General features: G+C 50.8%; 1 protein-coding gene across 5 annotated transcripts in view; it reads left to right on the forward strand.

Moving 5' to 3' along the window:
• RNF157 (ring finger protein 157) overlaps positions 1-20,328 on the forward strand; it is a 99,814-nt gene extending 79,486 nt beyond the window's left edge. For 2 of the 5 annotated variants that reach the window (XM_044983534.1, XM_044983532.1), the window contains exons 16-19: positions 292-357; positions 1,733-1,790; positions 4,686-4,796; positions 17,904-20,328. In XM_044983534.1, coding sequence (XP_044839469.1) covers positions 292-357; positions 1,733-1,790; positions 4,686-4,796; positions 17,904-18,031 — 363 coding nt within the window. In that variant the 3' untranslated portion in view covers positions 18,032-20,328. Of the gene's footprint in view, positions 1-291; positions 358-1,732; positions 1,791-4,685; positions 4,797-14,523; positions 14,565-17,903 lie in introns of all 5 variants that reach the window. The other 3 variants (XM_044983535.1, XM_044983537.1, XM_044983533.1) reach the window with 3 other exon arrangements.
• The last annotated feature ends 5,889 nt before the right edge of the window (positions 20,329-26,217 follow it).

Raw genomic sequence — 26,217 nt, forward strand, 5'->3', positions numbered from 1 at the left:
TATATATTGAACTCAGAAATATTTTTTTGGCTCAAGGGACATGGGTTGGAATCTTCCTTGAAAAACATTTTTTTAGCTCAATTGTGCAGCACTAAATAGAGAGTAAGTCAGCTAATGAGCCTTCCTCTGTCTGGGTGAGCCTTCGCAGTTCTGAAAGACAGCGCTGGGGTCTATTATCCCAGCTGCCTAAGGGCAGCCCCGATGATGGAGAATGTTAGCTGCGTATTGCATTGATTCATGGACACACCATCCAAGCAGAATTGTCTGATTTCTCTTGTCCTCCTTTTTCAGTCAACCCCTGTGGAATCTCCGGATAGGAATTTTGTCAGTATCCCTTCGGAGGAGCAAGACTCAGAGGTGAAAACCTATGTTCAAAAGGAAGGACCTTGTCACCACCTTTCCTAATGATCAGTGAGCTACGTAATACACTGGATGCATGTGTGTGATCACACCGGTTGCTAGCAGCTGGTCCCAGGGCAGTGCTTAATTTGTACCAGGGCTGAACCCTGGCACCTCGGGGCTTGCCAGATCAGCTGTGAAAGTAAAAAATTTGGCACCTCTTTCGGTACAAATTAAGACCTGCCACAGCGAGTATAAGACCTTGCGACTTACCTGACAGGGCTATTCCTTAGCTCAAGCTTTAGAGGCATGTGCTTTTGTGCCGAAAGTCCTGGGTAGAGCTGTGTGAATAATGAATTATTTGGTTTGGTTTGCTGGCAACTCAGAATTTGAAGGGAAAAAAAAACATTTCGGGTCAAACCAAAAATGAAATTTTTGGCACATCAAACAGTTTTAAAAAAATCCATTTCTGGTCCAACAAAACGTTCCATTCAGCCTGACGTGAAAGGCTTTCGTTTCAGTTTTGAGCATTTTTAGGCTTTAAAAATGTTTTAAAAATAGAATTAAAGGAAAATTTAAAACAAGCGCTTCAGACTGAAAAACTGAAAGCAAACGTTTCGATTTTTTTTTTCAGAATTTCTTCTCTGCTCTTTTTCAATGGAAAGAAATTGTCAAAATTTGCAGAATGTTTCGGTGTTGCAGAATCTGCCTTTTTCACTGCCCCCGTCCCCCCCAAAAGTTTTAGTCGAACAAGTGCACCCAGCACTAACCCTGGGTTCTGTCTTGGCTGATGACTCATGGTGGCTCCGTGTAGGTGGCCTGAATATAATTACACTCGGTGTCCTAGCTTGTCTTCCTTGACTGGAGAAACTAGAGTGTCAAGCTCTTGAGGGGTGGGAGGAGAACTGAGATGAGTGAGAACTGCCACCAGGAGAGTTTTGTCGTAGCATCGTGAGGTGAGGAGATGCACCACCCCCGGCAGGACTGGCCATAGCTGTGGGGGGGGGGCAGATCCTCTGGCAGTGATGCAGTTTATCTCTGGGACCAGCTCAGAGGATGAATATTCACTAAGGCGTGCAGGACTTTGCCTGGGTTCTGTGGAGTCTGGGCCACATTCACTCTGGCCCGAGTGGGCGGAGGCCGGCCTAGTCCCTCGGCACAGCGCCAAGCAGGTATCCTGAGTGCCGTCAGGAAAGTCAGAGTGAAAGGTGTGTGTGTCTGGCTACGGGTGCCTGGGGGAGCTAGGGAAATGCAGGGGGATGGAGGGCAGCATGGGTTCGTGGCCAGCCTGCCTGTGGAGAGGAGGCTGGCAGTGTTGGAAGGACTCAGCTCCGTGTTCTTCGACAGAGAGTCCTCTGCTGTTCACGTTCACTGCATGTCTTCTGTGTCGCAGGGAAACGATGTCATGGAGGAAGAGGACGGATCTCCCACCCAGGAAGATGGTAATGGAGGTGGATCATTACTCCCCTCTCTGCTAGTTTTCATTCTGTTTCACTGGCAGGCAGCAGAGCGTATGCTCAGGGCATCGTGCCTAGTCAGAGAAGGGGAGGCAGCCTTCCCAGGAACGCTATCCTGCCCAGTTATTGTGGGGGAATAGGAGAGGGGGCGTCTTCTCTTCCATAACAATGAACTGGGCTCAGGGTGGAGGGGTAATGGGGAAAATGAGAGGGTGGGAGTTTTGGCGGAGGGCGGGTGGGAGAAGGAGACTCTCTGTGGCTTTGCAGTACGTTGGGGAGGCACAGACGTGGTTCTGTTTGCACAGTAAGTGGTGTGTAGACAGTACAGTTTGCAGTGTCCTGGGATCCCCCTTCTTCTCCCTTTCTCCTCTCCCTGGCTGGTTATCTGAGCTGCAGCTCAGGCCTTTAGCGGGCAGCAGAAACTAGAGATGGGCCCAGGCTGAAGAGAAGATTGTGAACATCCCAGAGATGAAGGGGTTTCTGCTCTGGGGGGTTGGTTCAGGTCCTCTGGAGAAGAAGCCAAAGTGTTCTCAGTGACGGATTATCTTCTCCACTGAGCAGCTGAGAAATAGTCATGTTTAGGATAAGCCATTAACAGAGGAGAGAAAAGCACGGGCGGAGCAGAGAGGGGAAACCCTGCAGGTTTTTCTCCCCACTCCTCCTCTTCCCAATTCTGCCTGTTTGCCAGGCAGCACCAGCTCTAATGACAAGGACAGCGGCCTATCAGAAAGGAGAAATCTAGCGGATAAGGTGGAGTTTCACAAACGCTGCCATGTTAATTGGAGCCCAGCTCAGCTAGTGCCCAGGAATCCGCGACACAGCGTGAGAAGCAGAAAACAGTGGGGTGTGCTTGGGTGGCTCAGAAGGAAGCTGTACTTTAGGGACTGCTGCAACGGGGCCCTTTTCCTTTCTGCGCCCGGCCCAACTGCATCTAGAACCCTGCGCAGAACCTTTCTGGGCAAAATCTACCCCCCATCCAGAGCACCAGCAGGAGGCATAGGCACCAGCGGGGCTCTCAAAATGAGTAGGGCCAGCATCATGTTAATTCTCTGCCCAGGGGTGAATTTAGCTCTACCAGTGAAAAGCTAACAGGGCGAAACTCACCAGTGGCTTAAGCAAATGCAACCTCACTTGCTTCATTGGAATTCCACCCACTTAGGCCAGTGGGGAATTAACCCCAATGTCTCTTGCAACACCTGTATCCCCTTTAAGCAGCCCCTGCTGCAAGGAACATGTTGATAGCTGAAGCATTCGGAGCTGATATGTGCTGGAGGGATCAAAGAGGCCCGGTGTCATGGATCCACACAATCAGAGCTACGCCCCCAGCTCTGGAACAGGCTCTGGGAGGAACCCCTTTGATGTGCTAGGCCCTCAAGGGGTCTCACTCTTCCTTAGGCTTGGACATGCAACCTCCCCACCTCCTAAAACCGAACCTCTGGAGGTTTCAGCACTGCTGCTTCATACCCTGAGCTGTGCCTAGCAAGTCCAGCTCAGACAGACTCCTGGTAGAGACTTGTCTGGACTAATGCACCTCCCCAGTATTTGCAGTGACACGCAAGCAGCATAAGATTTGAGAGTCACCTGGACCATAGCAATGGGAGCCCTTAGGTTAGCACAGAGAAATAAAGGCCCATTCTGGTCAACCCAGAGCAATTCCCCTTTCCATGTCTGGTTAGACATGAAGCCAAAAATAAATCCCCAACCCACCTTGAAAAAGCAGTTCTCTCCCCCTGCCAAGTATGGCATTTCCCATGCAAAAGTAATAGAGCACAGACTCTGCTGTTTTGTTTCTTTACAGTAGAATCTTGCTAATTAGCCCTGATGACTGGGGGACTCGTTCCAAAGTGACTGAAATTTGACGACTAGCAAATCAACAAAAACGTACTTAAAATAATCATCCTCAAGACTGCAGCGGTGTGAAATGTCTTTTGTTCATTCATGTTAACCCTTGCAGTTCACTTTATTGCTAATCCGGCTTCATTCTGCACCAGTAGATAAATCAGCCGTGAACATTTTGCAGCTCAGGCACAAATGATCTGATGCCATTCTTGCTGAGGAACTGATCTCGTGCCCAAATCATTGGAGATATTCCCATTGATTTCCCTGGGCACTGGATCACACAGTATTCCAAGGCAAAAGTCTTTGGGCAAAGGGAGGTGGATTTACTAGTGTAAATTGGGAGTTTTTCTTTGGCAGTCAGTTGACTTACCCATGTGTAAAATGGGTATGAGAGAGGAGAAACAGACACAGATCTACCCTTTATCTGGCTGATAAGAGCACCATCAGAGAAAGATGGAGTAGGATTTTGCAAAGCCTGACGGTTGTGTATTTTGTAAATTAGGTGTGGTTGACAGTTAACTCTGTGCTGAAAGCGGGGAGAGGTTGCCAGCAGTTTGTATTTTGGGGGAGGCGGCAGTGGTTATCTCCGCCGATTAGCACGGTGAGATTCGACTGTGTTAGTTTTTATTTTGCAGACACACATCCCCATATTCAGAAATGCATCAGTTACAGACCAGAGCATGGACAGGGAGTAATCTTACTAGCTGCTTTCTTTAGCTTTTCCTAGCTACTCTCTTCTCTGCCTTTTCACCTGCATAATTACTGCTCTTACAGATGTTTCTGTTAAGTATCCTCCTGGATTCCGCAGCCCTCCTTGGTGACATCAGTTGTCATGGCACGAGAAAGGAGGCGGCTGGGGAAACGGAGCAGGATGGCTTGAAACAAACGCACGCACACGGATCTGAGTCCTTATTGTCCACTCTCTACCCATGTAGTTCTCGTTGTTATTTTTAGAGCGATGCGATTACATTTGATTTCCGTCTCTCGTCCTTTATTTTACGAGGAGGGGGGGACTCAATTGCCTCTCTAACTGCGTTAACTCCGTTACAGGCCAGAGGACAGGTGCTTTCCTAGGTATGGAGTGTGACAATAACAATGACATTGACATCGCGAGCGTGAAAGCGCTGGACAATAAGCTGTGCTCTGAGGCCTGCTTCCCTGGTGAGTGGCAGTCGGCTGAACATGAACTTTGGTGGTGGGGGGGAGGGGACAGCATTTCCACTCTCCCTATCTCTCACTCCCCACTCCTGTCCTGCTGCAACAGGCAGTGTGTGTGTGTGTGTGTGTGTAGCTAGACAGCCGGGAGCAATAGATCATCTGGAAACAGGCTGAAGATGTTCCATTGTAGTGCCCATCTTCTTATGAGCATAGTCGTGGATCAGGGCCACTGGGGCAGGGAAGGACTGCAGGTCTCCTACTCCCACTCGAGTCGTCACGGAAGGCTGTGAAATGAATCCTTTGCCTCTATTGGCCAGAGTGCCCAGTAGGTCCCGGCCATCTGTTGCTTACTGGGTGAGCCCTGAAGCCAAACGAGCCCCACTTCTTTTCAAACCATGCAGCACTCAGGTGAGAGGGTGGGACAGGGAGCTGGGGCCTGTAGCACAAACCGTATTTTGTAGCCAGACAGGGCTGGACCAAGGGAGAAGATCAGTGATCTCCCCTTTCCTGACTGCTCCCAAACCTGCTGTTCTGGGCCTCTAAGGAAAAGGGTCCAAAAGGGACCGTAGGACAGACCTCTTAGGAGGCCAAGAGCGGGGAGGTCCTGCGAGAAGCTTTGTTCTTCTTCCCATTTTGTCAGCGCTCGCTGAGCGTGAGTGAGGAATGATGCTGGCTCAGTGGGGGTTTCTACCTGCCTAGGCTAATTTATGGAGGAGGGTTGTTGGATGATCATCGTTTGTTTATTTACTGGCCAGCGTCTGCCTTTGGGTCCCACCTTCCCAGTGAAGAGCCCCCGTGTTGCAACATGCAGTTATGCACCTTAGCCTGCAGTGCAGTGAAAACCGGCTTTGGTCTGCTCATGCGGACAGGAGCCAGGCTTTATCCACGGTCCTGAATCCTGCTGAAGTCCCACCAGGTGGGAACGTGGTTTGCTCCCATGTACGCTGCACGGCCAAACTGGGTCTCAACTGGGACGGGGGGTACTGTGTTGTTTCTGGTTCTTCTTCCAACACAGTGGCTTTTTGTAGGCTGCATTTTAGTCACAGCAGCGGCGGGTCTGCTGGTTAGATGTCAGAATGTGTGCTGCTTGTAAGTAACACAGGCCTTGATTGGCTGCTGGGGTAAATTGGAGTAGTTCTGTCAGCTTCAGTGGAGCCTCACTGATTTGTACCAGCAGCCGATCTGGCTCATAGTCTGTGACATCCAGTAGCCTTCAGACTTGGCAAAAGAACAGCACAAAATTCCATCAGGCCCTCTTCCTCCTTCCAAATCAAGAACCAGCCGTGGCCACTGGTCAGTTGCTTCCAGGCATCCTGTAGACCTGTTCTGATCTAAACACCAGTGCTTCAGAAAGTGCCATCCACAAAGCAGGTGACTAGGGGGGTAGCAAATGAATGGGTGTAAACAGGCTAGTTATTGCTGGTTTTACTATTCCTCCAGTGCGGCTCCCAAAAGACCCATCCCTCCTCCCCACTTCTTAACTCTCTCTCTCCATTTCTTCCTGACACATTTTTTTACTAACTACGGGTCCGTCTCTCCTGTATTTGTCTCTTGAGTTTGTTTTCACTGGACTCCATCTGTGTGAAAGTTCATGTTCACTCTGTCCCAACACAGTTTTCTCAATCCATGCTTCTGTCCTTCCCACGCCCAGGGTTGCTCAACGGTCACAAATTTATTGGGAGTCCCTGAATGGATCTGGATGGGAGTAGGCGTGGGGATAAAGAATCACAGTTCAGAGCTGCTGTGGGATCTTTCCTACGGGTCAGGGTTGCTTTCTTAAGTGTCATGGGGGCAAGATGGAGTTGTCAGGGAAAGGGACAAGAGTAAGAGCATTTGATTCCAGCAGGATCCACTGGGCAGGAAATAGAAGGGGCCAGCTTCTTTGTTTGATTGGTTGAACTGCTTTGTGATACACCAGTAGCATCTGACGACATCAGTAAATTTGTGGACAAGCTGAATGCAACCCTGCCTATCCCTCCCATACACCCCTTCCCCAGATCTATAAATCAGGGGGCTCTCTGACGGCTGTAGACCTGACATATTTGGAGAAATCTCCAGAGGACCTAGTTTTATTAGCTGTTGTGGGCGGGGGAATCCTTCACCCCACCCAAAAAACACTGGTGCTTCCTCCTCTGCCGCCTCCTGTCCCGTTGCAGCCATCCTATTTCTGTTACAATTTATTCCACTTGGGGAAATGCAGCCAAAAGGTCGAGACAATACAGTGTCCTGCCATAGAACAGAGCCTGCAGTAAAGGCGGCAGATGGTGCATTCAAATGCCTTTCTCCGGGGCTGGCAGCTGGTTTAAAGCTTCCACATGCAGGAGTGGTGGGAATGGTTGGGCCAAATCAGACACCCGGCTCCTTCCCTGTATGCTCTGATCTGGTAAGAAGGGACTCTTACCAGAGCCAGGAGCATCCTACCTGAATGTCTTTGGAAGGTGGTGTTTTAAACCACGCTCCTGTGGTTGTTACCTTTTCTAATCCGTGGTTTTGCTAATGAAGCAGCCATGTTGTGAAAGATAAGGAAGGCTGAATAAATACTCAGGACCAAATTCTGCCATATTCCACTGCTGTGAATCCAGAGCAACCACATTGCGTTCAGTAGTGTTACTGCCATGGTTTGCATCCACGTAACCGAGAGCAGAATCTGGTTCTACAGAGCGTAGCTCCTGCTGTGTTTAATGGTACATGGAGAAGGCCAAATCTAAGGCGCTCTTGTGGAATAAATTGGGCACTGAGTACGCGGCCGTGAGACGTGGTGTCCATCCACCAGCCCGCATGGCTGTCTGCTGGCTTTGCTGCTTGTGAGCCCCTTGCAGAGCTCTCTCCTGCCTTGAGCGTAGGGCAGGGCACGGATCTCCTAGCCCTGCTCAGGGCGCTCTGCATCTCTGCTTGAATCCATCTCCTGCTTCAAAGCAGACAGCACTACTCACCTGGGGGAGACGGGGAATGCATACGTGAATCACAACGGAGCACAACACCTTAAGGTTGCCTGTCCACAGATACGCGCGGTCCCAGCCTCCTCACACGGTCCTGCCCGGTGTCTGTGGATCAACTAGGGGCAGAGGCTCTGTGCATGTTCTGAGCCTGAGGTTCCTCTTTTCAACTTGTTCTCCAGTCTCTGACCAACATCTCTCCTTTTCCCCTTCCCCAGAGTGACTCCTAACCTACTCTGTAGAGCTCTTCATGAAAGCTAGCTGGCTTTATGGGGCTGGGTTTTCATTTTACTCCAGGATCCAGTCCTTGATTCTCCCCCTACCTCCTTAGTTCAGAGTTTATTCTATGGGTTTCCTTCCTACAGTGTTTCTTTGGTGAAAAGTTGACTCAGATAACAGATGCTGAGGGTAGGTAGCATGGATAGAAACACAGAGATTCTAGAGATAGATAGAGGAGGTGCAGATGGAAGGGAAGTCAGTCCAGAGAGAATTGGGCTTATTTAGTCTGCAGAAAAGAAGAGTGAGGGGGGGATTTAATAGCAGCCTTCAACTACCTGAAGGGGGGTTCCAAAGAGGATGGAGCTCGGCTGCTTTCAGTGGTGGCAGATGACAGAACAAGGAGCAATGGTCTTAAGTAGCTGTGCGGGAGGTCTAGGTTGGATATTAGGAAAAACTATTTCACTAGGAGGGTGGTGAAGCACTGGAATGGGTTACCTAGGGAGGGGGTGGAATCTCCATCCTTGGAGGTTTTTAAGGCCCGGCTTGACAAAGCCCTGGCTGGGATGATCTAGTTGGGGTTGGTCCCGCTTTGAGCAGCGGGTTGGACTAGATGACCTCCTGAGGGCTCTTCCAACCCTAATCTTCTATGATTCTATGAGAGGAAGTTATGTGATGAATCATGAGGTGAGTGATCCCTGATGAAACAGATGATTCATATTGGATCAGGCCTTAGATCTGCTGACTCCGATTGATTCCAGTGGACATCGGTTCTGGCCTTTATTGAATAGGTTATTGAGTCATCCGAGAAAAGGAGCAACTCTTTGCAGTACAGTACAGGCACGCACAGGCCAGATCCTCAGCTGGTGTACAGGCTCCACTGAAGTCAGTTTCCCACCAGCTGAGGATCTGCCCCACATATATTCATGTGTCGATCTTGATGCACAAAAAGAGGTGGAGGCAATGAGAAAAATGTCCTGTTTCTTTATCAGTTTCAGTATCTATTTTATAATACCCCTTCTGCTGTGGGGTTCGCTCTGCCGCACCCATCCCAACCCCGGACTGGCTTCTTTCTGCCTTATGCGCCACCAGCAGCAAGAGCCTGGTGTGCATTTAATCTCAATGAATTACCTAGTCCAACTTAATTTGCTTTGAAACAAAACTGACCTTGAAGACAGCTACATTTTTTGGAAAGAGATGTGTTTTCTGAGGTTTGCATGCCCCACATCCACCTAAAAATTGAGATAATGGATGCAGAAAGCAGCATGCACAGCAAGAAGCAGCCAGCTATTCAGAACAGGGTAAATCTGAGCTTCTTTCCTGCAGATTCAATGCACCCAGCCGCTGTCGTAATGTGCATGTCCATGCGACAATTTCAGGAAAATTGTGTGGGCAGCTCTGATTGCATCTAGGTTACTGGAGGCAATTGAAAGCCGTGACCACACTACTGTTGAACTGTGTAAGGCTTTGTTTGTCACAATCATGGGGTTTGTGACAAAACCCTTGCCCCTTGTGGTGTTTTCACAAGGCGTTGTGGTCTTTCCACCTCCAGGCGGCGCGTGGCTGAGCAACATTCGGTCAGTTCTCAGCAATGTGAATCTGTAAACATCCAGTGTTGTGCAGCATCCAAGAATGACCTGGATTTTTAAATGGTGGAATTTTATTTTTTATTGAAAGATAAAGAATTTTGCCCAAAAGAGAGCTGAGCCAGGGCTCCCCTCCCTGTGTTTTCTGTAATTTGGGGTGTGGGAGTTGGAGGGAGGCTGCCATGTTAAACCAATGACTTTTTTTCAATGATAAATGGCCAGCCTTGGAAATGATACGTGAAAGCAGAGACCCTTTTTTAAATATAAGGAGATATACTATCTCATAGAGCTGGACGGGACCTTGAAAGTCCAGCCCCCTGCCTTCACTATCAGGGCCAAGTACTGATTTTGCCCCAGATCCCTAAATGGCTCCCTCAAGGACTGAACTCACAACCCTGGGTTTAGCAGGCCAATGCTCAAACCACTGAGCTATCCCTTCCCCCATACTTGATCCTTGATCACTCGTTTCACTGCTGTGGATGTCTTTTTAGAGGAGAATTAGGTAGGAGCATCCTTGGAAAGCTCACAAGGCAGTATCCCTCAGGGAGACTTGATACAGCACAGGAGGGTCTCGGTTACGCTGCCGGCCTCCCAGCGGGGACGAGGTTTAAATAAACGTGACAGGCTAGTCTGACTCTTCAGCAGATTTAAAGTCAGGCCAGGGCCCTTGTTGTAATTTATGTAAATTACTAGAAGCATAAGCATTTTTGCAGCAGGCTTATTTCAAATGGCTGACTTCTATTCTGGATGCTTTTCCAAGAGTCCGTCATTATGGATCCAATCAAAAGACCATTGAAGCAAGAGAAAGATGGAGGAAAGGGTAGGTCGTCAACTGAGCAGGGAAGGAGAACTAATAACCGATGACATCAAAAAGGCGGAGGTGTTTAATGCCTGTTTTGCTTCAGTCTTCACTACAAAGGTTAATGGTGAGCAGATATCCAGTGTAATTAATATTAACCACAAGGGGGTAGGAATGCAAGCCAAAGCAGGGAGAGAGCAGGCTAAAGAAAATGCAGATAAGTTAGATGTATTCAAGACAGCAGGGCCTGATGAAATTCATCCTAGGGTTCTTAAGTTAGTAGCTGGAGCAATCTTGGAAGCATTTAGTTGAGGTCCCAGCCAGCGCTACATTTCTATGATTCTGTGAAGTCGGGGTGGAGTCGGGGGAGTGTGTGTAATCGATACCATGTTTCTCTGTATCAAGTCTCCCTGTGGAATGCCACCTTGTGATCTTTGGAGGACTCTCCTCGCTAATCCAGTTCTATAAAAAGAGCCATCTTATGTCTAGCTCCTAATGGATTTTCTCATCTTGTTAATTTCCCGTCACCTCTGGGACATAGAGATTTATTTGTGTAGCTCTGTAGCTCAACCTCGAAATGAAAATCAGTTAACATTAGAAATATAGAATTCCACAAAACAGCAAATAATCTTTGATGCAAAAATGCCAGAGCATTGTAAAGTGAGTGTAAACAGTGTGACGTAAAGGGGCATTAGTGTAAATCAGAATTGGGCCCCTAATGTCAATTAGCAAAAGATAACTCTGCTATTGGGGAATGATTTGAAGGTACTATATTACTGACCAAAGCCAGCAGGCAGTTTAAATGGACACACTTTGCAATATACTGTGTACACCAGGGATCAGCAACCTTTGGCACGTGGCTCTCACTGGCCGTGGTTCTCTGCTCCAGGCGAATGGGAGCAGCGGGACATGGCGGCCAGCACATCCCTCAGCCTGCGCCACTTCCCACAACTCCCATTGACCTGGGAAGGCAAACCGCAGCCAGTGGGAGCCATGATCGGCCGAACCTGCGGACGCGGCAGGTAAACAAACCAGCCCGGCCCACCAGGGGGGCTTATTTTGGCGAGCCGCATGCCAAAGGCTGCCGATCCCTGGTGTACATCTCAGTTAAATTGGGACCTTATTTTGCAGTGTAGGTGTCCAGAGATAGCAACCTTTATTAAGGGCTTACATTTTCCAAGTTGCTGATCAAGGGCAGCCTCCATTTACTGCACTGGGAAGAAACTGTGAGTGCCTCAACCGCTTTGAGTAATGCATCCTTTATTTAGCTCGGAAGCCTGGTAAATTTTGGCCGTTGGGCCCAGTTCTGAACTCCTGTCAGTATAGATCAGATGTGACTCCTCTGAAATCAATGGGAATACACCCACGTCAAACTGCACTGATATGAATTCAGAGTCAAGGTCATACTGTTTCATTTTGATTGTTGTTTACTTTCAGAGTAATTCACTCCACTAGGTACACAGCACAGCCCTCCACAGAAAGCTGCCTGGTGGTAGCACACTCTGTTTACATGATGCTTATGTAAATTTACTTTCTGCCATAACACTTCTTTCAGCAAAGCATAGCTACATTAAAGGCCAAGAGCATGTGCTTAGTAAATTGCCCAGTATTAGCTTTGGACATTGCAATATAAAATGAGCATCCAGCAGATCTCATATGGACAACTATCTCTTGGGTAAACAAGGCTGAGGTATTCTCTTCCTCTCCGGAAATATGTAATATTGCAGCTCACTGTTTTAAAAGCTGATCTGTTTGATCCCAAGTATCAGAGGGGTAGCCATGTTAGTCTGGATCTGTAAAAGCAGCAAAGAATCCTGTGGCACCTTATAGACTAACAGACATTTTGCAGCATGAGCTTTCATGGGTGAATACCCACTTCGTCGGATGCAAGAGATCCATTTCGTATTCACCCACGAAAGCTCATGCTGCAAAACGTCTGTAAGTCTATAAGGTGCCACAGGATTTTTTGCTGTTTGATCCCAGTCATAGCTGACATAATATATTAAATCAATGTCTTTGTTTAAAAATAATAATAATAAACTATTACAAACTCAGTTCCAAACAAACAGGCTTTTACCCAACTTGAGTTCTAGCTTTGTCTTTTTTGTTTACCAGGGCTGCTCCCTGTGTGGAACACTGTATAGCACAGAGACATCTAGTGGCTGAATAATATAGTCTAAGTAAGCAATTCACTGATAAGGAAAAGGGATCCTTGTGTAAGTGCTTCTAGCACAGGGGTGGGCAAACTACGGCCCGCAGGATTGCCACCTCCGCGCCGCTCCCAGAAGCGGATGGCACCACATCCCTGCAGCCCCTGGGGGAGGGGGCGGGCTGAGAGCTCCACGCGCTGCCCTTGCCTGTGGGTACCTCCCCCAAAGCTCCCATTTGCCAGGAATGGGGAACTACGACCAATGGGAGCTTTGGGGGAGGTACCCACAGGCATGCGGAGCCCTCTGCTCCCCCTCCACTGAGGCTGCAGGGACATGGTGCCGGCCACTTCCCAGAGCGGCGCGGGGCCAGGGCAGGCAGGCAGGCAGGGAGTGGTGCCGGGCTGGAGCCCTCACCCTGAACCCTTCCTGCACCCTGAACCCTTCCTGCACCCCAACTTCCTTCCCCGAGCCCCCTGCCGCACCCTGCACCCCTCCCTGCACCACTGCCTTGAGTCCTCTCCTGCATTCTGCACCCCCTCCTGCACCCCAACCCCCTTCCCTGAGCCTCCTCATACTCCCCACACGCCTCCTCTGCGCCAGCCCCTTGCCCTGAGCCCCCTCCTGCACACCACACTCCCTCACGCACCCCAACCCGCTGCCCCAGCCCTACGTTCATGGCCCTGCAAGCAATTTCCCCACCCCAATGTGGCCCTCAGGCCAAAAAGATTGCCCACCCGTGTTCTAGCATGTGATCCTACTTCTATTTAAGTCAGTAGCAATAGGATCAGGCCCATCGTTTCTCAAGCACTTTGGGGTCTGTGGTGTAATACATATACTATAATACACTGTACAAACAAGCGTTTAACTACTTAGTGCCCAAGGAGAAAATGGCCCCGAGGCACTTCACAAACAAAGGTTTTCCCAACAGTGGATTTTCCCAGAGTAATTCCAGTGGCAGAGGACACATGAGAGGGTTCCTGGGTATGTATTGTCAGAGTTCCATGGGAGTTGGGTGCTGATCTCCCACTCAGATTCTGCAGGATTTGAGCTCCTACCCACATTAGGTCCTTTGAAAACACCAGCCTAAACCCCCTTGGAGCACTTGATCCCTACACCTTGCAGGCATCCCCCACAGAAAGTCTGTGGAGTGTGAACTCCATGTGGCTAACCTTGTTCTCACTTACGCTGGGTTAAATCAGGAATATCTCTGTTAACATCACTGGAGATAAATTGGTGCAAAACCAGGGCAGGTGCGGTCAGAATCAGGCCCACTGGGTTTGGTGGCAGGAATGTTCGGGGTGCAGCTGCATCCAAACACTCCCAAACCAGTAGTGAGCCCAAGCTGTGTGATCTTTTTTCACAAGGACACATTTGTTTCCTTCTCTTTGGCAGTTGGGGACAGATGTAAGGGAGCCATGTGGATCCCGGGGGATGGGCAGGAGTTTGGGAGGAAGAACTCCCAGGGGGGAAGTCTGTCTCTCTAGTTATAAAAGAAGCCTGGCTCGTAGACGTGAGCTGTCCAGGACGTGTCCTCAAGACTTGTCTTTTGCGGGTGTCTCTTCCATTAGATTTAACCGTGCACTCCTGTCTGTGGTAATCGGTGGAGAACTCCACCGTAAACCTGGTCGTTCATATGCTGTGAACATGCCATTCAGCTTGTAGAGTCGAGTGGTAGTGCCGTGCTAGAACATGTGGCTTTGATGGGCTTTGTTTCCCAACCCAGCAGTGTTAATGGCATGAGGTGGGAATACAGTGCCCCTTGGCTGCCACTTCTATCCCTTCCACACAGTAGGGAGCCAGGGTGGGGTCCTTCCATTTCTCCCAGCACGGCCAACTCAGATGGTCTCTAAGGAACATCGTCTGAGCTGGAGCACGGTGCCAGAGCCTTGTGTTAACCCAGCCGGGGCGTGGCGGGGTTTGCATGGAGAACCTCCTGCAGTAATACAAGGATCACAGGGTAACGAACCTCCTGTGTATTGCTCTTTCTGTTTTGTGCGTGTGTCTTTTGTTCACCATTTGCTTTTGGTCTTTTCTGCTGAACAGCCGCGGTTCCGGAGTCCTGCCCTATAAACATTGACGAATAGGTATGAGATACGCAAAGTCCGAACAACCCTCGCTCTCCTTTTACTGTTTGGTTTTTTTTTGTTTTTTTTTTAGACTTCTCTTGATGAGCAAAATTGCCCCCAGGCCACGATTAATGGGGAAAAAAATCTGGCCCCGCCCCTGTATGCCTTGATGGTGAGGGCGTCCCTTTGAGAACATGAGGGGAATTTCCAAACCCGATGAGCCTGGATCGCCATTGCTCTGCACCTGGGGTCGTCACTGACACCAATGCACAGTGGGTGTCAAACACTCCTGGAGCAGAACGTTTCACCCACGGGGCACTGGCATAATGGATGCCGCAAAGTGCAGGACAATGGAGAATGGGGCCTGCTGCTTGTATTCAGCGGGAAAGACCAGTCGTATGTTGGGGGGCTTATTCTGAAGCTGGGCTGCTCTCCTCCGGCCCCCACCCCTGGCTGTGGTTTAAAAACAAACAGTGAAGGCTTTGGTGAGTTCTAATGGCGTGTGCTACCCATCCACGTGCAAAGGGGAAAAAGCCACTCCCAGCGCAGTTCATGTGCCCCTGGCAAAAAACCAAAATACCCTGGGGTGGTTTGTAGGGGAATAAATTACCCCTCCATGGTGTAATGGAATATTGCTTTCGATGGGGAGGGCAGGTTCTGGTTCGTGTTGGAGTTAATCAGGCAAAATGGTTTCTCCCTGGAGAAATCTTCCAAATCATAGCCCCAGCCATGTCAAACGGAGTAACTAGCCCAACAGGGGACGTGTCTCTGTTAACATTAACCTCTTATTTTATTATTTACTTTGCAGTGAGGCCTGAAGACCCCTAGTGTGCTGGGTGCTGTATGTACACACAGTGAGAGACAGTCCCTGCCCCCAACGACCTGACCACTAAATAGACAAGACGCACAAAGGGAGCGTTGTTATTTTCCGCCATTCACAGATGAGGAGCTGAGAGCTGGGGCCCAGAGGACTAGGCCTGAGCCGGCGCTATTGAAGTCTAAGGGTTCAGTGAGAGCAGTGACTCAGGTCACACAGGGAGTCCGTAGCAGAGTCAGGACTGAATCCAGGTCTCCTGATTCCCAGTCCAGGGCTTTAACCCCCAAATCACCCCGCTTCCCTTTTCTAAGCAGTTCCGGGGGGGGGGGGGCGGGTTTAAACCATTTATTTCTTGTGGACTATAAGGGCCAACATTTTATAGGTAGTTAGGTGCCAATATCCCATTGAAATCAATTGGTGATAGGTACTTAAATCCTTTTAACAATCTGGCCTGAAATCCCTGTACATTGCTTTGAAAACCTAGGGTTATAGGTCTGAACAGAGCCCTCCTACCCCCCATCCAACATCCCCATTTTATAGCCTGAGAATCCTGTTGACCTCTTTGTGTGCATTAGCAGTTAAGGTCTTCAGCCTCCCCTAACCTGCTGGATTTGACTGATTTCTGTTGACTTTATGCCGTGAGAAAGTACATGTCAAGTCAGTGACCTTTAATCCTGAAAAAATCCCCTGTGTACCTAGAGCAGTGATAGGCGGCCTTTGGCTCTGGCCCCCTGTGTGGCTCTGAGAGGCCAACAGAGCTAAGAGGAGCATCTTATGCCAGTGGCAGATTAACAAATTTGCTGCCCCTAGGCCCTCAAAGAATTGCCAACCCCCCCTCCCCCATCAGCTCACCTCCGCTCCCCCAGGGCAAGCCTGGGAGGGAGGGAGGGGTGAGAAGGGGAGTTGTGGCGCGCTCGGGGGGATGGAGCAGGTGGAGTGATGGTGAGCTGGGGCAGGGGACAGAGAGCGGTTACTCCCCGCGCCCGCCGGCCCCAGGTCACCTCCGCTATCCCCCGAGTGCGCCGCTACTCGCTTCTCCCTCCCAGCGCTTTCGCGCAGCAGGCCCGGGAGGGAGGTGAAAGGAGGGAAGCGCGGCGCGCCTGGGGGAGGAGGCGGGCCGGGGATTTGGGGAAGGGGCGGAGTTGGGGAGGGGGCGTGAGCAAATTTGTCGCCCCTGCAAATTTGCTACCCTAGGTCTAGGCGATAATACGCCGCTGTCTTATGCGCTACCTAGTCTTGGGCAGGTGGCCCAAGGCCTCTCCATAATGCACACAAAGTGGTGGGGAAAATGCTAAACCCTGGGATCCCTTTCCATCTTCCCAGCAGCCAGGAAGGAAGGGGCAAGCAGCTGATAGACCAAATTCATCCCTAATGTAATTCCATGGCAGTCAGTGGAGCTACACTCTGGATTTGCACAGCCCAGTATTTGCAGGGACCTTGCCGACAGCCAGAAAACAATCCCAGATGCCATCCTGCCGCTGCTTCTCCATGGTAGCTTTCAGTGGTGGCATCGGGCTGGGGTTGTGGTGGCCCCACAATGTGACGTACACATTGCCCTTCCAGGATGTCATGCCAGGATTAGTTTTGTGCCTCTGCAAGGCCTGCTGCTGCTGAAGTAGATTTCCAGGTCTCAGGGGGGGAGAGGTGGGAGAACCCCCCTCTTCTGGGATGTTTCTTCCTTCTGTCAGCAAATAAACAAACAATGAGGGTGGTGCCATTTTGATTCTGGAGCAAAACCCTCCAAGGCTTGGGAACCTTGATGTAAACTCATGGGAGTTAGTTGCCTCGGTTAGCATTGTGTTGTAGGCAGGCTAAGCACCGTAAATTTCCCGGGCAAAAGTGTAATGCCTTTGGCCTAAATTAACACAGACACGCTTCCTGCACTAAGCAAAAATCCCAGCTCAGCACGGCGGTTATGTTTTTAGTTTATCCACAGCCGCAGGCTCTGTTTGGAAGCCAGGTAATTAAGGCATACAATGGCTTGTTGTTGCCATTGTACATTTTGATTGAAGCGAGCACTCGTGTATCCCAGTCATTTCCACAGCAAAGAGCCTTTGAGCCGTTACAGGGCGATCTTTGTCCTGTGCAACCAGCGCCGCTTTGAGGCGGCAGTTTTTCGTCTGGTGGAAGCCAGTTAGAGTGAAGTCATTTTTCCCAGCACGGGTTGTAAGATGAGGTTCTCCTCTAGCTGGAATCCCCACTGGTTGTTTGCAAAGCTCTGAAGCAATGTGGGACTCATTGGAGCGCCGCTGTCTGTGAACTCGCACATTTACCTGAAATTCTGCCACTGGCCATGAACTCCTAGAAGTTTGGATAAAATGGGGCCCAGTGAGGAGACCAGCCCACTGCAATGTTGCAAAAAAGAGTCCAAAACCCAGCTGTTCCTCAGCTCCGTGCAGCTGTCCCATCTTCCTTCAACTATAGGAATTCCACTCTGTGCCCAGATTTAAAATCTCAAGTGGTATCTCTGAGGTCCCCTGCTCTCTGCTGGCAGTGGGCACCCGCTGTGCAGTGTGTAATCACTGTCTTCTCTTCTCCAGGCATCAAGGGCTCAGATGACAACGCCCTGACCCGCAGGCCTGCCCAGAGGCACCATCTGTCTTCCAGCAACATCAGCCTGGAAGAGGAGGAAGATATGCAGTGCATGGTGGGCCCGCTGGCTGTCTGAGGAGACTCCACCCTCTCTGGGACTGCATGCTCATTCCAGCATCACACTGGAGGGAGGGCAAAGCCCCCCCCCACCACCACACTTCCCCAGCACTAAAGAAACGCAGAGCGGCAGCTCTGTGGGCATTAACACCTCAAATCCAGCCGATGTAGCGATACTGATTTTTACACAATTGAACCTAGACGTCTCATTGCTCCTCTCTGTGGCCCCTTTCCCGATATTTATGCTAAGACAAACTGGGCTCACCGTGATCACAGCACAAGGGGGTTTGTTTGAATTAAGGAAGAGTGTGAAGCTTTCCAGTCTCCTCCTGACGTCTGCCCACGTGCTGAAGCCAAGGGCTACACCCACGCACTCCTGGCCCCTTCGGTGTGGTGACCAGGGAATACGGGAGGAAAGAGCTGATGTTTTGCGCCCTTCCTCCACTCCTGCCTCTTCTCTCCAGTCTGCGCTGATACTTTGAGCCTCTAGCTTCTTAGCTGGGCCCCAGGGCAGCGCTGAAAGGTCTGCGTGCGTGACGCCGCAGGAGATGTTCCAGGGCGGGAGGTCTGCATGACTTCGAGGGCCTCCTTCTGGGGAAGTGGGGGAGGGGAACGAGCATTCCTCTCCGGGTTGGAGAGGCGGGCGCTGTCTGCACTTGGTGGTTGGTTAAGAGGAGCATGACTGGGAGCAAGCCTAGCTGCCCATGGGCAGGCTCTCCCTCCCGTGTCCATGTGCATGTAGAGGCACTCACAATTAGCTCACATCCATCTACCTCGCAAGCGTGCAGTATCCACCTCGCTCGCTCAGCTGCACGCACGCTGCTGGTGTAAGTTTCCCCAAGGCCTGAGCCACGTACGGCTAATCCTGATCTCATCAAAGTCAGTGGGAACGTGGCCATTGCCTTCGGTGAGACCAGGATTCAGCTGCCCGTGCTTGTGATGAGCCTCCGAGGGGCAGGCTCACACACACCCATGGGGCCATCTGTGCTGGTGCATGCAAGCAGGTGAGCTTACAACTGAGGGCTGGCATACCTGAGTAGGTGCACTTACGCGTGCAAAAGACCGTGCATATGTAGGCTTATAGAATCATAGACTATCAGGGTTGGAAGGGACCTCAGGAGGTATCTAGTCCAACCCCCTGCTCAAAGCAAGACCAATCCCCAACTATTTTTTTTTTTTTGCCCTAGATCCCTAAATGGCCCCCTCAGGAATTGAACTCACAACCCTGGGTTTAGCAGGCCAATGCTCAAACCCTTATGTACATGGCAGCATGCATGGACCCTGAAGCACGTATGTGCATGTGGTTGTGAGTGCATATTCACGTTTGCCTAGCCCTCCCTTGCCCTGCCAGGTGGTGATGTTTTTACCCTGACACCGACGTGTGAGGGTCAAGCCTCCAAATTCATGCTTTAAATGCGGCTGATGTCACACCTTCAAAATATCCCCTTGGTCCCCCTTACCCTCCTCCCTCTGCCATCCTGTGGCTCCAGGCCTTTCTTCCTTCCACAAAACCAACCCAAGCAATAACCCAGCTCTGAGCCGTGACTCAGCAAGACATCAGAGGAAGGGCAATTATTGGCCTGGAGGTGGGGGCTTGCTTCTTAATCTTCAGCCCTTGCTTCTGTCTGGTATTTAACTAGAGGATCTGGGGCAGGGAAATGGTAACCTAGTTCCCTACAATGAAAACCACGGCAGGGGCCCAACAGCCAGCTTCTCGGAGACGGTGAAGGGACTTTTCCACCTCGTCCTCCAAACTGCCGCCATGCTGGCTCCATTCGTCTCAGCTGGAGGGGGCTCAGCGCCTGCCGATGCCCCTCTCTCCGGAACAATTGCAGGGACAAACTCAGTCCCTTTCTTTGTTCCTTCTCTCTAAAGCACCTTGCCGAGAGCAAGGACATGTGCACTGCGTGGCCCCCCGACCTCCCACCGCCGGTACCGTTCCTCCCACTCCCCCGCCACTTTTCACTCCTCGGTTTTCCTTTTGATTTCTGGGGGTACTGGCCTGACCTGTTAGTCTTGGAGCAGCGTGGCAAAGGGCACAGATTGAGCCCAGAGAGGGGGGGCCCTTTAAGAATGCAGGATAAGGCGGGGCAAAGCGTAGCAGACCCCCAAGCGGGCTGTGGCGTGAAGTGATCCGGCTGCAACCATTCAGCTTGCCCTTGGGACAGAGGGAAGGCCTGGGCTTCTCCCGCAGTTACCAAGGGGCCCTTTGAGAAGCCCGAGGGCAGGTGCAGACGGGATGCCAGGAATCATCTGAGTCTTTGTTATATTCCCTACCTGAAATACTCCTCAATAAAACCACTGCAGCAATTGACAGTCGTAGTAGTCGTAGCTTTTTGGGAGTTGGAGCCTTTTGGCCCATTGCTGTAGAATACGAGAGACAGATGAACCAATGGCAGACAGACCCCCCTCCCCCCGTCTTCTTCCCTTCGCTCTGTTTTCTCCATGCTACAGCTGGGTGTCCAGTGCGGGCTGAGCGTGATTGGACCCCCCCCTTTCTGGGGCCTCGGCTCTTTCCCGCAGGAGGAGGAAGGCGGTCAGACCCGAGGTCATGCATGTCTGTGATTCTCACTGCGCAGAGCCCAGAGTGATCCTTGGAGCAGAACGCGGGTGGCACGATCCCACTCTGCAACTGCAGAGTGATTCTATTCCTGCGGGTGCATGCACCAGGGTGGGGGGGATGTACACCCCTGTACAGGGCCGCCCAGAGGATTCAGGGGGCCTGGGGCAAAGCAATTTCAGGGGCCCCGTCCATAAAAATTTTTTGCAATACTATAGAATGCTATATTCTCGTGGGGGCCCCTGCGGGGCCTGGGGCAAATTGCCCCACTTGCCCCCCCGGGCAGCCCTGCCCTGGTTGCACACCGGTGCACTTGGCAAAGGCCGTGATGCAATACGTACTTATTGCTGCATGGTTCTAACGGTGAATAAACCTGTTTCTATGGGAGGTGCAGCCACTAGCTGGAATTGTGGGTTGTGTTTGCACAGGGAATGGGGTCGATTTCCTTTACAGTTTTCTGGTCCATTTTTACCATTTCTGGTCTAAGGCGCCAGGCCAGGGCTCAGCCAGTGCTACTGATGCTTCCTCTGTGCAAAGAGCTCCTATCCCTTTAGGCTCTTGAAATGTGCTGAACAGCGGCAAGTTCCACTGAAGCCAATGAGGGCTGCAGGTGTTTGGAATCTGGCCCTTAGAAACAGCTTCCATGTTGCATTTCTGTGGCAGAATTTCCCCTTGTCCTGAGTGACCAGCTAAGGGGATTGAGGAGGGGAGGGGATCCCCAGTCTCTCCAAAGGCTAAAGATTCTGCCCGACAGGAGCACCCCAAAGCACACAAATTGTAACTTGTAGTGCCGGGCAGCCTGTCCCATCGGTGCAGGTTAAGGCCAAAGCTGACCAGCTGCAGGGTAATATGGTAAACTCAGTTTCTGTTCCTCTCTCAGGAAAGATCCCAGTGTGGGAACTATGGCTTTGGGTTGGAATTTTAAAAACCAAGTGGATCTCTAGGTCTGTTGAGGGCAGCCCTGGGGCTCCTGGCAATTTGCCATGGTGGCCCTCTCTCACCTGGCCAGTTTCTGCCCTGCCACATGTGCTCCAACTTTTGCATCAGGCTCTAGGGCAGATTTCCTGTTCTCACCAGTGAGACAACACTTCAGCCTCTCCTTGGTGGAGACTCACTGGATCCCAGTCTGAGCAGCCATACCGGAGCTGGGTGCTGGCTGGAAATCAAGAGTCTTATCATTGAGGAGATGGTAAAGGCCAGGCCTGGCTCGGTTGTAACATTGACAAGGTGACCTAGTCAGGGTTTTTCCACTTTATCTGCTCTAGGACTCTCAGGTCTCCTGCCTCCCGCTGCTGGTGTGTGTCCCAAAGAGACTGGGGAGGGGTAACCAGGCCACATTCCTTGGCTGCAGCATTCTCTCTAGGCAGTGCATGGAGCAGGTTTTATTTATTCTGCTCTGCCAGTCAGAACTGAAGTGCTGCATAGTAATTACAGTATAAGGGGAGGGCAGGAGGGTCCGGGTCATATTAGCTGGTTAGATAATTGAGGCATATTCCACCCTTGTTTACACCAGTGGAGTAATTCAACTGGTGGAGTAACTCCAGATTTGCCCTGGTGGAACGGAGAGCATCATATGGCCCACTGGATAATGAAGCATTTTGTTGCTGGGAGGAAAAGCCAGCCCATTGAGGGGAACCTGGGGGTTTCTGCTTCCCAGCATCCCTGCATTATATGCTAGCACCAGGGTAAGTGGAAGGATAACGATGAACGTTAAATGCAAACCTAGGATGGCTACATTACACGCTTACCAAGGCTTTCTCTCGCCTGGCTTAAAAGGGGACAGAAAGAGCTCTTGGGGCCTGTTTCACCAGGGGCATGGAGAGTGGGAGTCCTGGTGCATTGCAGAGGCAGTTCTCCTGGACTGGGAAGGAATGAAGGTGTCTTTGCTCTTTGCCTTTTCTGACAACCAAGTTCTGGAAGCGAGTGTCTATTAAGTTTAACAGAGACCTTTAAACCAGCTGAGTCTGTCTGAGCTGCACAAGGAGCTGCAGAACAGCAGCGAAGGAACAGGGAAATGGAGCACTGCATAAGGTACTCACATGAAGTGACTGCTAAAGCTGGTAGTACAGGGTGATTCCCAATTTCACCTTTAGCTCACTGCTATAAACTGAACATGTGCATGAATCTGGGTGGCCAGGTGGGCTGATGTATTGTAGCAACCTTCCCCCATGAGAGACGGGGGTTCACATTCAGTTTGGCAGCATTATGGTAATTCCTACTGTCTACCTGATGGGCATTTGGTGCTCAGGAGAAGCCCAGCTGAGATCCTGTGGAAGAGCCATTTGGGTGATCAGCATTACCATCGAGCGGTTTGCAGGCAAGCGTCAGGCAGGCTGGCAGAGCTTTCCAGGAGAAGCTTACATGACCCCTTGTCACACGTGAAGAGACACTCATCCCAGCCATTTCTAGTGGAGTGATTCTCCAGCTGTGGGCCCCCAGCGCTGTACGTTATTCCTCACAGGGAGGTGGAGTACAGACAGCGCTGGGAGAGCTCTCTCCCAGCGCTGGCGCTTTGACTACGCTTAGCGCTTCAAAGCGCTGCCGCGGCAGCGCTTTGAAGTGCAAGTGTAGCCATAGGGGAAAGTTGAGCCTTAGCTCAACCCCTTGAGATGCGCAGCACTGTCTTGATAGTGCTTGTGTCTCCAGAAGCAAGGTCCTAGTGCTACCAGCCATTCACAGATGCACTTGCCAGCCCTCTTTGCTCGCTGCTCAGTCTAATTAACCTAGATCGTCATCTGTCGTGAACTTGAGAAGAAAGGAAACCAGTGCCAAATCTTGCTTCAAGCATGTTCTTGGTGGTTAAAAGTATGTTTGATGAAAGGTTATCATGCATCTGTTAAGGGCCAAAAATCTTCTCTCCGTGACACTGAAGGAAATTCAGAATAACTTTACTGACTTCAGTTGAGTTCTCCACATTTACAGGGGTGCAGTTGAAAACAGGCTTGGGCCCTTGTAACTTAGCCAGGTCGCCAGCCAGACAAAACCTGCACAAGCCAATTTTGCAAGCACCTTTCTGTGTGTGGGCAAAGACGTTTAGCATTATAAAGACACATGCAGCATGAGGGAGCATGAATGGGGATATTTTGCTCGCCCTTTTCTTAGCTGTGACGATCAGAAAGGACAGATAAGGAAGAAGCTCCTTTCCCTGTAAGCTCTGAATGGTTTCTCTTCCTAGCAATGAAAATGGATCTAGAGGTTTTGGTTGGAGCATCTGGTACAATGCTGTTCAGCAAGGCAGAATGCAGCTGATCCATGATGACTCAGCTGCTGGGTCTACCTACAGGGCTGGGTCACTGACAGAATGTAGTGATCGCTTACAATCAGCAGGTGGCACGCATTAGTCAGAAACATGGCCGAGGATTAGTCAAAGGATGAAGGGCCCCCGCATCCTTGCACTAAGGGATCGAAATTATTCTCCATTATTCACGTCTCCCTGACCCAGAGGAGAGAGGGGACGCAAAAAAAGGAGTTTTACGAAGAGCGGGGAAAGAGCAAAAAAGACGTTGAGAGCCCACAACGAAGGCTGTGATCAACTCGAAGTAAAGTACGACTGATGAAAGAAAACGAATGGAATGATTCTGTGCACCTAGGACAGGGGGAGTTTGATGCTGATGAGTAATTACTACACAATACTTTGCATGTCTATAGCACCGTCCATCGATGGATTGCAAAGCACTGTACAGGAACTGATGGACGGCGCTAGCTTAGATTGTAAGCTCTTTGGGGCAGTGCCCCTCCCCCCCCCGGGTGGGTGTGTTTGTACAGCACCTAGCACAACGGGGCCCTGGTCCATAACTGGATGCCTAGAGATTACTGCAATACAAATAAATAAATAATGCTCATCCCAATATCCCTTTGAAATAGGTCTGTATTATTATCCCACTCGTGGGGAAACTGAGGCACAGAGTGAGTAAGTGACTTGCTCAGTGGTCACCCAGGAAGCCTGTGGTAGATGAAAGACTAGCGACTAGATCCCTTCGAGTCCCAGTCTTGCCCTGTTGCTTGGATGCTGTATCACGGGGCGGAGAGGGAGTGAGCTAATCACTGTGGCATCAACATGGTGTCTCCTTTTAAAGCTGGGCCTTTTATGTTAAAAGGGAAATGCTGATTATCATGCCCCGCGGGAATGGGTTTCCTCTCTATTGATCTTGGAAACTGGGGAACCATCACATCAGGGCCAAATCTGGAGAGACGGGCTCATGATTTAACTTACTTTGACTCAGGCAAGTTCCCATTAACTTCAGGGGAAGTTTCCCCTCCGTGGGGATGGAGCCGATACAGGGTAAGGACGACAGGATTTCCCCTGTAAGGCCTGGCTGGGAATCCCCGGGAAGCAAGGCTGCCCTTACTCAGGGCTTGTCTTCACCTACAGCGCTGCCGAGGCACAACGGCAGTGCTTTAATAGAGATGCTACTATGCTTGGCATAATTAATGCGCCTCCCCGAGGGGCAGTAGCTCTGTTGGTGGGAGGGGCTCTCCAGATGACCTAGTGCTGTCTACGCGGGGCATTAGGTGGCTATAACTACATTGCTCAGGGGAGTGGATTTTTCACACCGCTGAGGGACATAGTGATACTGATGTACGTTTGTAATGTAGACCTGGCCTAACAAACCCACCTGGTCTCTGGAGGTTTAAGGGCCTCCCTGATTCCTAGTGAAAGAAGCACAAGGAATTAGGGTTCTTTATGGGGGAGCAGGTACATTCTGAGTGGCACCCAGGGGTGTTGTGCTGGGAGCACAAAGGAACATGGAGAAAAGCAACATCTTATTTAAGGAAGGCCCAGTATCATACCCCCTCCTGGGTAGTTCTGCGAGCTCTAATGCGCCCCGACTCCCTGCTTGCTGACCACGAGGCAGTTGCTGTGGTGAAGCTCTCAGGTTGTCTCTGATGGAGCCAGGAAGGAAAATCATTTTCTGTAGGATTTGCATTAAGTACAAAGCAGCCACTCACCACAGGCTCTCTCCTGGTCCATGTGCTGCCCACCCTGCTGTCAGAGACACATTCCCTGGGTGGCACAGGACACTTCAGCTGGTTATTGTTAAAACCTCAGAGTCTGATTTTGCTTAAGCACACAAACCTCCATTCCAAACTGCGTACGAACTTGAAAACGTTTAGCAGGGCGCCTTGGCTGTCCATGTGCTTGGTAACTGCCTAGATGCCACGAGAAAGGACTGGGGCTTTGTGGGAGCTCCCAAAATCGACTCAGTAACGCTTCATTGATCACTTCTGTAATGCCTGCCTGTGTCTGCATTCACTTCCCCACACACACACACACACCTTCCCACCAGTAGGAGCACTAGTGTAGACAGGGCTGCAGGTTCTAACCTCTGTCTTGTCTAACCCTGCTCGCAGGGGCGGCATCAGGCACCAGCATAGCAAGCAGGTGCCTGGGGCAGCCAATGAAGAGAGAGGCGGCACGTGCGGCCGTTCGGCGGCAATTCAGCTGCGGGGCCGTCACTCCCTCTTGGAGCAAAGGACCTGCCGCCGAATTGCAGCTGTAGACGAAGCGGCGGTAGAGCTGCTGCCGATTGCGAACAAGGCTTTTTTTTTTTTTTTGCGCCACATGGGGCGGCAAAAACGCTGGAGCCGGCCCTGCCTGCTCAGAGCAGCTCTAAGGTGACACGGAGGTTAGAACAACTGCAGCT

Source organism: Mauremys mutica, chromosome 12, assembly GCF_020497125.1.
Source record: "Mauremys mutica isolate MM-2020 ecotype Southern chromosome 12, ASM2049712v1, whole genome shotgun sequence".
Classification (NCBI taxonomy): Eukaryota; Metazoa; Chordata; order Testudines; family Geoemydidae; genus Mauremys; species Mauremys mutica.